Source organism: Calonectris borealis, chromosome Z (genome assembly GCF_964195595.1).
Source record: "Calonectris borealis chromosome Z, bCalBor7.hap1.2, whole genome shotgun sequence".
In the NCBI taxonomy this organism is placed as follows: domain Eukaryota; kingdom Metazoa; phylum Chordata; class Aves; order Procellariiformes; family Procellariidae; genus Calonectris; species Calonectris borealis.
In genome coordinates this window covers 35,793,480-35,805,883 of record NC_134352.1, presented here as the reverse complement: position 1 = coordinate 35,805,883, position 12,404 = coordinate 35,793,480, and the positions used below count along the sequence as shown (strand labels likewise).

The following is a 12,404-nucleotide window of genomic DNA, read 5'->3' as shown; positions in this document are numbered from 1 at the left end:
TTTGGGATCTACATGAAGTAGATCATGTAGTGGCTGTGTACATTTAAGTCTACCTATTTGTTTTAGAATGCTATCAAGACTATGTAGAATTAAAAAAAAAATCCAGCAAAAAGTCCACTCCAGTTAGGTTCTTCTTAATGAGTTTCTTCAGGTTCAGCACAGAATTTCTGTTTAGCAACACACAGACTCACATGCAAGAGCTTCTTGGGCTACTACTCTGGTACACGTTATTTTGAGTAGGGAATGTGTTCTTGCTTTATATGTTCTCACGTACACACACAAATTTCAGCCTGAGTCCTGATGAGGAACAGTGAGAACTGTTAAAAATTTCAAAAAATATAATGGTTCAGAAAGTTTTCTCACCTATTCTAGCAAAGCTACCATTCATTTGAAGACTTAACTAAAGCTGTTAACTGGAAGTGTAATCTATGGAGATTCTAGCTACACTTCAAAGCTATTCCAAAACCCATCACACTAAAGAGAAAAGGCAATAAGCCTATGCTGCCAATGAACCACTTATAGCAAGAAGTGCTCTACAGAGTCTTGAGTTTTTTCCTTCTGCCTTTACAGACAGCTGGCTACAGACCATGCAAGGGAATTTCTTTCTTTTAACTAAGTTAACCAGTTATTATTTTAGGAGCAACACTATGCTCTTGCTTTATCAAAAAGTGTGAAAACGCTCAGTTACTTTGGATTAGAATTAGTTATTTCATACTCTTCAGACTAAACAAACCTTATTCTTTTAGTCACATGGTACGTGAAAGAAATCCAATGTAAGTTAATGTAATACATACCATCATTCAAAAATATCTTAAATTCTACATAACTGAAATTTGAGACTGCACATAGATATTCTGAATGCAGCTATAAGAACAAAATCCTTCTACCTGGAGAATTCTATAGTATTTTTTAGCTAAAACTCCTTACTTTTAACCAGCAAGCTCTACCATATTTATATTAGTGGTATTCCAAACATACCTGACCTCTTGACAATATTTATACCTTTCTAATTTTTTTATTCTAGACTGACATTTTTATTTCCTAATTTTTCCCCAGAACCCGAAGCAAATAAATTAAATAATTATTTGTATCAGGGAACGAAGCCATAAAACACATCTTCATTTTAAATCTTCTTGTGACTAAAACTGTTGTGTTCAGCTGAATGAGAATGCCAATCTGCTTATCTTAACAACATCATGCTGCTTTTCATGTCAGTGATCAGTTTTTTTAAAGTCTTAGCTTCTTAGCTGCTGGAGCACTGGTAATAAATTCAGCCATCTGTTTCTAAACAAAAAGGCTAGTAACTTAATCCTATTTTCTGTCTCTACAGTGACCTGCATAGAACATGACTTAATGAAGAAAAACCAAATGTCTATTTGCTTGTTTGAAGATTGTTTTTTAAAGTTCTAGATACAATGTTAGCTATATTAGCTAGGCAGTGGTATGTGATCACAAAATAATATTTATTATAATTGTAAACCCACTGAAAAAGCAAAATGTTTTATAAACACCTTAGCTGCGAAGTAATAAAGAGGTAAAGCTTCTCATAGTATTTGCACAATGTGGCAGGAAAAAACAGAAGAGAAGCCCATAAACCACTGAATATAAACAGTCACTGACAGGAAATATGCTGATTTTCTACCATAATGCTTCTAGGTAAGAAATATGATAATCTACTATGAAAAGATGAACCAAAAGATTAGCGTTTCAGAAAATTAAGTTTCTAGATGAAAGCTGAAGGATAACATAGACTCTTTAGCAGACCTGTACCTGTTGTTCCTGAAGTAAATATATATAAAACAGATGACTTGAGGTTGTTGGCAGAGCGTCGATTAACTGGAACAGGGTCTTCAGATGCAGCCTCTATTTTGTCTAAAAGGGTATGCACACTTGGAAAAGTGGAGTCTTTGGTCATTATCCAAACGCTAACATCTTTTTGGAGGTTAGGAAGAATTTCTTCCAGTGTCCCAAGCAAATCTTAAAAATTAACATAAAATAATGTTACTTACATTATGTCTTCAGAAAACCAGCAAATAAAGTATTTTTCCTCTGAAAGTTTTACTTTTTATAAGAGAAAGAGGAATGAAAGTCACCACCATGGACATAGACAAATTCAATAAAATAATGATGAACTAGAATGAAAATTCACTGAAAACAGGGTATAATGTGGTAAAAATACTGCTGACCCCACAAGGTCTAATTGTCAGCTAGCCCTCAAGGCAAAATGGTGAGCACTGATTACTAACTGCTGCTTTCCACCTCATTTTGGATAACCCTTGGTCATTGCTAAGACCAGAATGAAGTGTAGTTAAGCTTCAACTTCAAATAAATTATGAGGAATTCTGTTGAAGATGCAAGCAAATATATACATAGGTGGTAATGACAGTGCAGGTTTCCCTGGACGCCCTCAAAAGCAATCTCTCATGGAGCAGTATTTTTTTCAAAAGCACACAAGTGACTAATTTAAAAACAAACACACAGGCCAAAAACTGTATCACTTATGTAGGTACCTGAATTTCACAGAATAGAAATATGATACAGGCCCGTGCCTTATTCAGACATTGCCAAAGAACCATATGGCTATTTATGTAGTGCTTTGAGTGTTTTAGATACGTTAATGAATCTGATTTTAGGTACACCAGACAATTTTATTTTCATATAATCACATGTTCATTCACTGAAAGCCTGTTCCTTGTATTGGCTTTTACCTGAATATAAATACAAACTCACTTTTATAAAATAAAAACAGCAGCATAACTAAGATGTATTTTGTTGGCTTATCAGGAAAGAAACCATGAGAGAGAGTCCCAGATTAAACAAAAAGAAAAAATATAAATAGAGGCCAATCCTTAAGCAATACATTTGGTATTTATGTTTATATCTCTAAGCATTTTTACAATCTGGCACTTTCTCAGAACACTGCACAGGCATTAAAGTACTAACCCAGGAAAATTCTCAAGAATAGGAATAATATTGTTTTCAATAGAACTATTCATATACTTAAAAACTCATTTACACTTAAGTGCTTTGCTGGATCTCAGCCTATGTAATTAATCTTGCAAATAGCCCTGTGGGTATAAATTTATGTTATTATTTAAATTTTTATAGATGAATAAACAACGAAAGTTGACATGACTCACCCAGAACCTCATAATGAGGTATTGCCAGAGCCAGCATTTGAAATCCTGATGTCAACTCCAAGCTCATTTCGCAAATATTAAATATGGATACCACTAATAGAACCCCCTTGCATAAATTTTACACCAAAATAACTGAAGATTTTCAGATTTTTAATCTTTCAGAAAACTACTTTCCTAATGACAGACTGCTGTATATATTTTAATGAATGACCTACTAATCTCTATTACTATAACAGAGATATAGCCTACTGTTGCCAACAAAACATGTCTTAAAAACCTAAAGCCTACAGAGTACAAGTTCTATATATTTTATGAATGTTTAGCAAACAGATCTGATGGAGTGTGACATAAAAATTTTTGAGTTCTAACTTCCTTGCACCGCAGAATGATTTCAGAAAGGAATGAAGGAATCATACAAATAATTATGAAAATGTAAAAGATAGATAGCCTCCTGTTTGAATCATTGGAGAACAGTCCCTTTCCACTATACATAGCAATAGAATGAAAAAAATGTGAATAAAAAATAATGTTAACAATAGCATTAACTGGAGGAAACCTGATGCACTGAAAGTCAAGGTTCATTGGCATATTAATTCTGTTTTGCTGTTATATTATAAAATTATAAAATTAGAGTATATTTTTCAAGTAATAAATATGAAAATACTACAGCATTACTTCTAATGAAAAACAGCTATTAATAAACCAAGTGTGACAGCATAACTATATACTTACTACCTTCTAATACTGATTTTTGTCTTCCTATTAGGTATATATATACATATATGTCTCCTAAATATACTGATAATAGATTGTGTAGGTACAAGTTAGGTTGAGAACCTAGCAAAAGAAACACAGGTGTTAGAAGTGGCTGGAGCTCCATTTCTGTTCTCAAAACTACTGAAAGAATATAGCATTCTCTGTTATTCTTTATTGGTGCACTAGCTCAAACTACAGTGCCAGCAAAGATGTTAAGGATTGTTAATTGTTAAGGATTGTTAAGAATTTCTTGGCTTCTCCAGCTTCTGGTAATCATTTGAATCAGACTCAGCTATGCATCCTGTGCAGTGTCCTTACCAGATAACAAACATGATGTACAAATATTAAGACAAACTGCCCAATAAAACTCATCATGCAAAATTATCCTATGTAACTAAAGTATAACCGTAAATGAAATTTCACCTATTGTTTAATTGAAAACTATCCTCTTGCAGAAGGCCTGGCAAAAAAACTCCTCAGTGAGTATCTTAAATACTGCAGATACCGAAGGGATCATTGTGGCATTTGCTTATTTTCCATATATAAATTCATTCCTTCTTGCATTTCCTTAAATTGTTTTGCTTTTTACATTTTTGAAAGTGATGAAAATGAAGCTGTATTACCTACCAACTCTTAACTTCTCTACAGAAGACATTTTTGTTTAGGACTGCATGACATGAAGAAATTCACAAATATTTCTAATTTTTTAGTATTCAGAAGTTCTAGATAAGGTGTGCACCAAGTTCTTTGTGTATTTGAGTAACATGAAGTGCAAGTCTCTCAAAAAGAAGAGGACTTACCTCTTCTTTTTCTTTTTCTTTTTGCCTCTTTTCTTTCCTTCTTCCAAAGGAAGAAAGATGGCAGCTATTAATTTCAACTCTACAGACACCATCATTTAAGATTCAAGAATGACAGGAGGGCATAGTTCCCTTTTAGTAGACTGAAACATATTTACTCTAAATAATTAAGATCAATCTTCAAATTAAACATACACACTGTTTATTGTTTCTCTAAACACTCACTCATAAAACCTATGGGTTTTGTTATTGCACAGAGGCTATCCTACTGTTGGTTACAGTAGAATTTTTCTTCTGTGCTCAGGAATCTAGTATTTGGAACAATATGTGAACAGCTTGTAAATATACGTTATCTTAAAAGAAATTTCTAGTTAGATAGCAGAGACAGCAGAAACAATAAGTGATTTCCTGAATAAGAAAGGGTAATTTAAAACAGCTGTATTCAAAGTGCCAGAAACTGAAGATTACTTCTGGAACACACAAGAGCATGGGGTGTTTGAAGATAACTCTCAGTTGTACTAACATACTTCCAAAGAATAATTCTGATGATACTCAACTAATGTTTTGTTCCATGAACAAAGAACTTCTGTGCCAGACGTTGTGTCGGGCTCATTGGTCATTACTTATCATCTTGTCCATGTGTCAGGAAGAAACAGCCCTCTTGGAGGCACTACAGTTTGATTATTTCTGGAGGTACCTGGTATGTGTACTTTACCATATATGAAAGCAATTATAGTAAAGCAATTTAGCTATATAAGCTTGTGGTTTCTCTCAACTACTTGTTTGCTTTTTACACTATGGAAGTATATTCAGGTTTTTGTTTATTTGTTTTGGAAGAAATGATTGCTTATCTAAAGTTTGGCAATGTAGTCAGCAGCGTTGTTTACATACTTTGTATATGAATATTCACTATTTGCTAACTATTTGGCTTCTACTGGGAAAAAAAAAATATTTGTAATCAGTCAAGATGAATATGCTTCTCCACTTTTTTTGCCTTTTTTTTCCTCTCGTGCTTTTAATGCATTTCATTATTTGACACGAAGTTCGTGAAACTGTTATATCAAATTCACATGAGTACATAACTCAGTTACATCTTTTGAGAAAGCAAGGAAAATATGTTTTGGTTTTGAACTACTGTCCTAGGCTTCAAGTTGCACAAAAGGTTTTTTATGTTATTTTCTAGCAAAGAAACAATGCAGCCTGTTGGCAAGGACACAGTCCTACACTGATGAAAGGAATACAACAGATTATGAGATCAACTTGTACTGAACAGAAAGTTACTCGGAAAGAAAACTGTATTAAATGGTCCTTACATAACTTTGATGTGTACCCTGGTTGATATGCTCAGTAAGCTATGGCAAGTCCAAACTCTTCCCCACTCTGGCTTCAGAAATAATTGTTACTTGTACTTGATCCCTCAAGTGACTCCTTACACTTAGCACTTATTCTCACTAAGCAATAAAAACAGAAATTTCAAGTCAGTTATGGCTCAGGATCAGTGTTGGTATCTTGAGATGCCACTGAAGGCAGCAAAGGTAGTAAAATAGAAACTGGCTTGGGAATCACAGTTTTCCACTCGAAGGCCATCTGGGACAGAGACACAAAAGCAAGTGATCAAAGAGATATGGTGTCTGACAGAGCAGGTAAGAGTGCCTTCTGCAGGTCTTCTATGGTTTCCTTGTCCTAAATGTTTAGGTCTAAATAGCTTTTTATTCCAAATAGTTAAGAAAAGATCGTTTTGATCTATTTTTGATCTTTTTTTTTTTCACTCAGTGACTAACATAGGAGAGATTATACTGCTACTTGTATAGAATACCATATAATACCAATAATTCACAAATACCAAAAAAACCTTCGTTTGTCTTTTTCCAGGATGTAGACACACTTCTATCTGAACTTTACTCCTGCCAGCGTAAACCCTGGTTCTGAGCTCAGATGGCGAGAAGTTCAGAATACACTCAGCAGCAGCAGAAAGCACTGCTGGTGCCTCAAGAGTAAAAAATCCTTGCCAGGCAAATGCTATACTTGCACAGCTGAGAAATGTAATTCTGTACAGAATTGCAGAATCACAGAATGGCTGTGGTTGGAAGGGACCTCTGGAGATCATCTTGGTCCAACACCCCTGCTCAAGCAGGCCCACATAGAGCAGGGTGCCCACACGTGTCCATGCAGCATGGAGTCTCCCTGAATAGCCTTTGCTATCAGGACTGATGTAAACCAATATCATAGAGTTTCGTAACACAATCCTTTCACGGTTAAATCCTTGCACCAGAAGTCATGATGGCAATCTGGGATGTACTACTAAGAGCTGAACACTTCCGAGTAGCAACACACTATAAATGCAATGGCAAATTCCATTTGTACCTTTCTGGTGGGTCACTAGATTGTAGGTGTTGTTCAATAGTATTGCTGTCACACAAGTACTGTCCAAAAGATAAAATGTAATCCCTTGTTCAAGCAAGAGTCCAATGAATTGAAACATTCCCTAGAAAGGACACAGTGCCTTAAAAGATGCCTTCATTTTAAGCAGTATCTTACTCTTCTGTTTAACCAGTAATTTTAAAAATAAGGGTGGCATAATCTGGTAACAAATGTAGTAAGGACAAATACCTTTTAAACAGGTCAGATTGCTGTTAAAGTAAGCTAATCCTGGCAATCTTATAGAGAGAAGAGCATACAGCTTCTTTTTTCCTCCTTTACAAGTTCCTCATTTACTTACATGGTAGTTAACTGCCATTTTATTAAAAATGCAGTTTTAAACTCCAACTTTTGAATCTCTTTCAACAAACATTCCCCAGAATGGGAGTGGTGGTAGACAGTGTTTCTGGGAATGGAAGTGTGAGAATGTTACATAACAAATTAACGCAAGAGCTAAACGCTCTGGGAAGGCAGCAGACAAATGAAGGTAGCTAAAGCAAAAACTCTCTCTCTGCCACAAAGGCAAGTGAAAATACTGGAAAGAAATACAAAGTCTAAGTATTGGCAAATCAGAGAATCTGTATTTGCCTTACAGCCTGCGGTTGGATGAGCGGGAAAAAACCACGTTACTAGACTGTGCTAAATTAATTAAAACAGCATTGCTGTCACAGAAAAAAATTCAACCTTTTAGAGATACCCATTTCATTCAAGAAACCAACAGGAGGGAGAAATTTTGAAGTTTTTATAACATATTTGAGGCTTAAGAATAAAACATTCAATTGCAGAGAGTTCGTAGAATACATAAGTCAAAACCAAACCCCAAAACTTAAGTACTATTGGAAGACTCCCATCTGAAATTAGAAAAAGCAATCAAAATATCAGAGAATTGTCAGACCAGAAGAAAGTCTGACTGCAAGTGCTGAAGGAAAGACAAAATGATACTAATTGGACGGGGTTACCAAACCACAACCTCTGAAAAATATGCAGGCACAAAACAAAACTGAAGAGTACAAATTCCAAAGAGTACAAATGAGAGTGATCTTGCAAGAGGCAGCATGAAAGACTGAACAAGGCGTGGAAGAAAATGCAACCATAAATAGTACCCAGCCTATTTGGATAGAGGTATCGCATTTCTAAAAAATAAAAGCATTTTGGAAAAATGACAAGATGTACCAAAAGAAGCTGCAAGATGCAACCATCTCAGACAGAGGAAGGCTACACCATCATTCTGAGCAGGGAAGATTTAGCAATGAACAATTATTTGTGGGAACTGTTCCAGATACCAGCAGAAAGCGGAAGGTTCCCTTCAGCAGAAATGAAACCTTAATATTAAATGGATTTGAATACAGGTTCCTGATTTAATGTGCCATTACAGACAAGAATTTCAAGAGTAAATTTGGTCTTGCTGAGCACAGTTAATGGTCAAATTGTTAAGGGGATGATTTCTGCTGTGCTGCAGTATATGAACAAGATTGAAGATCATCCAAAATATCGAAAAGATAGTTTTGTAACTGTTACAAGAAACAGAATTGCTAAGTCAAGCCTACATTTGTTTGTGGAGGGTGAAAAACCTACACATTTTTGAAAATTAGAATTTCCATTATCCAGAAATAATACCATTACATACTAATCTCTGAATAAAAAAACAATCTTAGTTGCCAAACATGATGCATGACTATGACAATGATACATATTGGACCACAGGTTGATTGTTTTTAGTGTAAATATTTTGGAAAAAAAAAATACTATGTTCAAGGTATGCACAATCCTGTGGAACATGGTGTCACTGAGCAAAACACACAAGAAAGTTCAAGTTATGCCTACCAATAAGGAAGAATCCCTTGAAACACACACTAACACTGGACAAAAAGATGTTTAACAGACCTCTGAGGATTATCTGACTGACTGTGTAACCTCAATGTTAAATGCTGCCCTGTAATTTTTATAAACATTAGGGGGAAATTATTATGTACAATAATTATGTATAATGTTTTTGTTTCAAGAGTGGTATGAGTTAGTCCTCACAGTCACTGAATGGTATATGAACCTTCAGTTGCAAAACCTGGACTCCGTTGGAGAGGCTCCTTTTCCATATGACGTGGCTGATTACAAGGACATAACAGAACTCCAGCTTCATTCACAGATACAGATAAAAAAGAGCCTCTAAGTCCCAGAGAAGAATACTGTGAAGCCTTGCAGGCTCAAGGGACTGACAAACTTAATGCAGAGACTAAAACCCATGAATGAAGAAGACCAACACATAAAAGACCAGCTCAGAGATTAATTTGTTGGTATCTCTGTTGTATTACCCCTCTGCACACAGCTCTTCTTTTGTGAGCTGAGGCAGACTCTCAGACCAAATTATTTCAACATAGTCGCTCTTACTATCAGCTGCTGGTAACAAATCAAAAGTGGAGAAACAATGCAGGACCCCGTTCCTGCATTGCAAATGCTTTTTTCATTCATTAGTTAACCTTCCATTTTAATAAAGACTACTCTTAGATAGAAGTTTTGATCCAAAGTTCTCCTTCACCAGAGTCCATGAGCAAGAATTTCCTGAACATTAATTCCATTCCTCAATCCATACACTCAAAAGCACATATTCATCAGAGGGTGTTAAATGAGATTTTTTTTAATTAAGTAAGGAAAAAGGCAGAATTAAAAACTGTCAGTTCAGAAGCATTGTTATCATGTGTTTTGGGATTATATTTAAATTGGCTTTTGTTTCATTAGTTTGTTTTAATTACCAAGCATTATTAAACAAGCATACCATATACAATCAGAATGACAAAATTTGAAATTAAAAAATATGCAAGGGAAAAATCTTAAATATATTTTTGAAAGCACAAATTTGCAGCAGCAGAGAACAGATGGAAGGAAATTCCACCATTTAGATGTCATGGATGCAAAACCCCACAGCCTGCGTAATAGCAATAAGGCAAGAAGTTGTGAAATAGAAACAAGGCAGAGTAGACTTGGAATAATAATTTTAGAGAGGCAGGACAACACTGATATTTAATATTTTGAAATATCCTCCTCCAACCAAATGTCAAGGTTCTGTGTGATCTTTTAACACTGCAGGTTCACTAGCACTTGATCATAAATGCTGAGGCAAGTTTAGGTTTTGGACCTGTCTTCAACTTATACATCCCTGTAATTGAAGCCAAATTTGAATATACAATGCACAGTATGCCTACATCAAGATTTTAAATTGTTTTGAAGCACTTAATAAAAATGTAGTACTTTGGAAACTTACACAACACACACTATTATCTCCTATTCAAATACAGCAATTTCTTCTACAATCTAACGCCAACAGTAAGTTGGTTATTACAAATCAACCTCCTATGTGCTACACCTGTAACAAAAAACCTCTCATTTTTAGTCCCTGGAAGTCTATGATACCTCTGCGAACAGTTGTACAGCAGAGGTTGTACAATCCTGAGCTTAGACCTTCTAGCTGGCAGTTTTTGATCCCTAGAAAGATGGGGAGAGAGTACACGAGAAGAAAGTACATAACTTAAATAAGATTAAAATTGACCATTTAAAAACGAATGGTAAGTTATTCTTAACAGATCATTTTAATATTTTCTGAGACACGTTAAGCAACTACTGAAGTGATTAAATGCTTGGAACAGGCTGTACTTAGATATTGCAAACTTTCCTGCAATGCGCATTTTTTAAGAAAAGGTTAAATGTCCCCAAAGCATGGATATACTTGATTCTGCCTGAGAAGCTAAAGCTTTATGATCTCTTGAAGCCCCTTCTAGCCCTAGGTTTCTTTCATTCTGTGAACATCTGGAAATCAGTTTTTCAATAAAGGAGCTGCAGAGACATACACCGAGGAGATGTGACATTAAAAGCTTTGGATGTACAAATCAGGCGTATACTCTACCTGCTCCCACAACCAGTATCTTGGGCTCACAGCTACTGACACAGTGCAGGAGAGATCTGGAGCGGACATTGAAGTTGAGGAAAGCCACCACGCAGCCCAGCTTGGCCAGTCCGAACCACACGTGGATGAAGTCTGGCTCGTTGCCCATCAGCAAGGCCACCGTGTCGCCCTTCTTCAGCACCCCGTGGTGTAGGAAGACCTGCGCTACCCTGTTACTCCTCCTGTCCACATCCCGGTAGGTGTGCACCTTCCCGTCGTAGATGAGGAACGGCTTGTGGGGCTGCTTCTCAGCCAGCTTCACAAACTGGTCCAGGACAGTGACAATCCTCCCTTGCAGCCGGTACATCTCCACTCTCAGCCCATACATCAATACTTTCAGCAGGTATCTCAGGTCAGCCCAAAAGTAGGGAAAGAGGAGTTTCTGGAGGAGGTGCAAGGAGGCAATCCCGGCAGCAGCGCCCGGCACCCAGGAGGGCAGCATTGGGAATGGATAAAGGTCGTCCCAGCCACTCATTTCCCTACAGCCAGGCCGCTTGACACACGGAGTCGGGACGCGGGGAGCAGCCAGTCAGGGTGCGGAGTCTGAGGAGAAAGCCGGTAAGGGCTGAGGCTCTTCCCGACCTCTCCTCCTCCAGAGAGGTGCGCCGCCGCCCTGGGAAGCCCGCACCAACTCCCGGTCAGGCAGCAGCAGGGCAAGGGGAGCCGAGCAGCCGACGGCGACCGCCAGCCACACACCTCGGCCCCGCCGCCCAGAGCCGCCCGCTGCGCCGGGCCCCGCACCTGCGGGACGGCACGCCCCGGCGGGAGAGGCGAGGGCAGGCACGGCTGAGGCGAGAGCTGCCCCCCTCACCCCCGCCCCCGGGACTCACGGTCAGCACCGAGCTCCTGGCGGGGCGGCGGCGGCTGCTCCCTGAGCTGCTTGCATAAGGCGCGATCTGCTGCCTCGCTTCACCCCACCCCCGGCGGCGGCAGCCCGGGAGGTTGGATCCTGGGTAAGGCGGCAGCCGAGCGCAGGAAGCCTCGCCGGGGGATGGCCCTCGCCGCGGCGGGCAGCTGCAGAGCGAGGGCCGGGGGCCCGGTCCCTGGGAAGACGGTGGGACGCGCCGGGGCGGGTAGGTGCCCCGCGCTGGGCTGTTCCCTCGTTGCTTTTAGCGGTTCGGCCCCGGGAAGTCAGTTGTCACCGCTGGTCGCTGGGGCTCGGCGTGCAGGCCCTGTCACCACACCACCTGGGCCTCAGGAGCAGTTTTAGACTGAGGAGACCAGCGTTGCAACTAGCCCGGGTCTGGGAAACACCTTCAGGACCGGTTCAGTCCACCTGGAAACGGGGGGCTGGGGCAAGGCCGAGGGTCAGTGTGCCATACGAATGTCTTCTTCGTGCTGAAGGGACACTGCTGGCAA

The 12,404-nt window shown here is 38.6% G+C and overlaps 1 protein-coding gene across 1 annotated transcript in view; it reads right to left on the bottom strand.

Moving 5' to 3' along the window:
- The window catches only part of LOC142076022 (long-chain fatty acid transport protein 6-like), a 40,837-nt gene extending 28,888 nt beyond the window's left edge, over positions 1-11,949 (bottom strand). Inside the window, exons 1-2 of the mRNA XM_075138327.1 lie at positions 11,007-11,949; positions 1,771-1,977 (exon numbers count right to left, since the gene is read on the bottom strand). Of these exons, the coding sequence (XP_074994428.1) occupies positions 1,771-1,977; positions 11,007-11,520 (721 nt within the window). The 5' untranslated portion in view covers positions 11,521-11,949. The remainder of the gene's footprint in view (positions 1-1,770; positions 1,978-11,006) is intronic.
- Between the last annotated feature and the right edge of the window lie 455 nt (positions 11,950-12,404).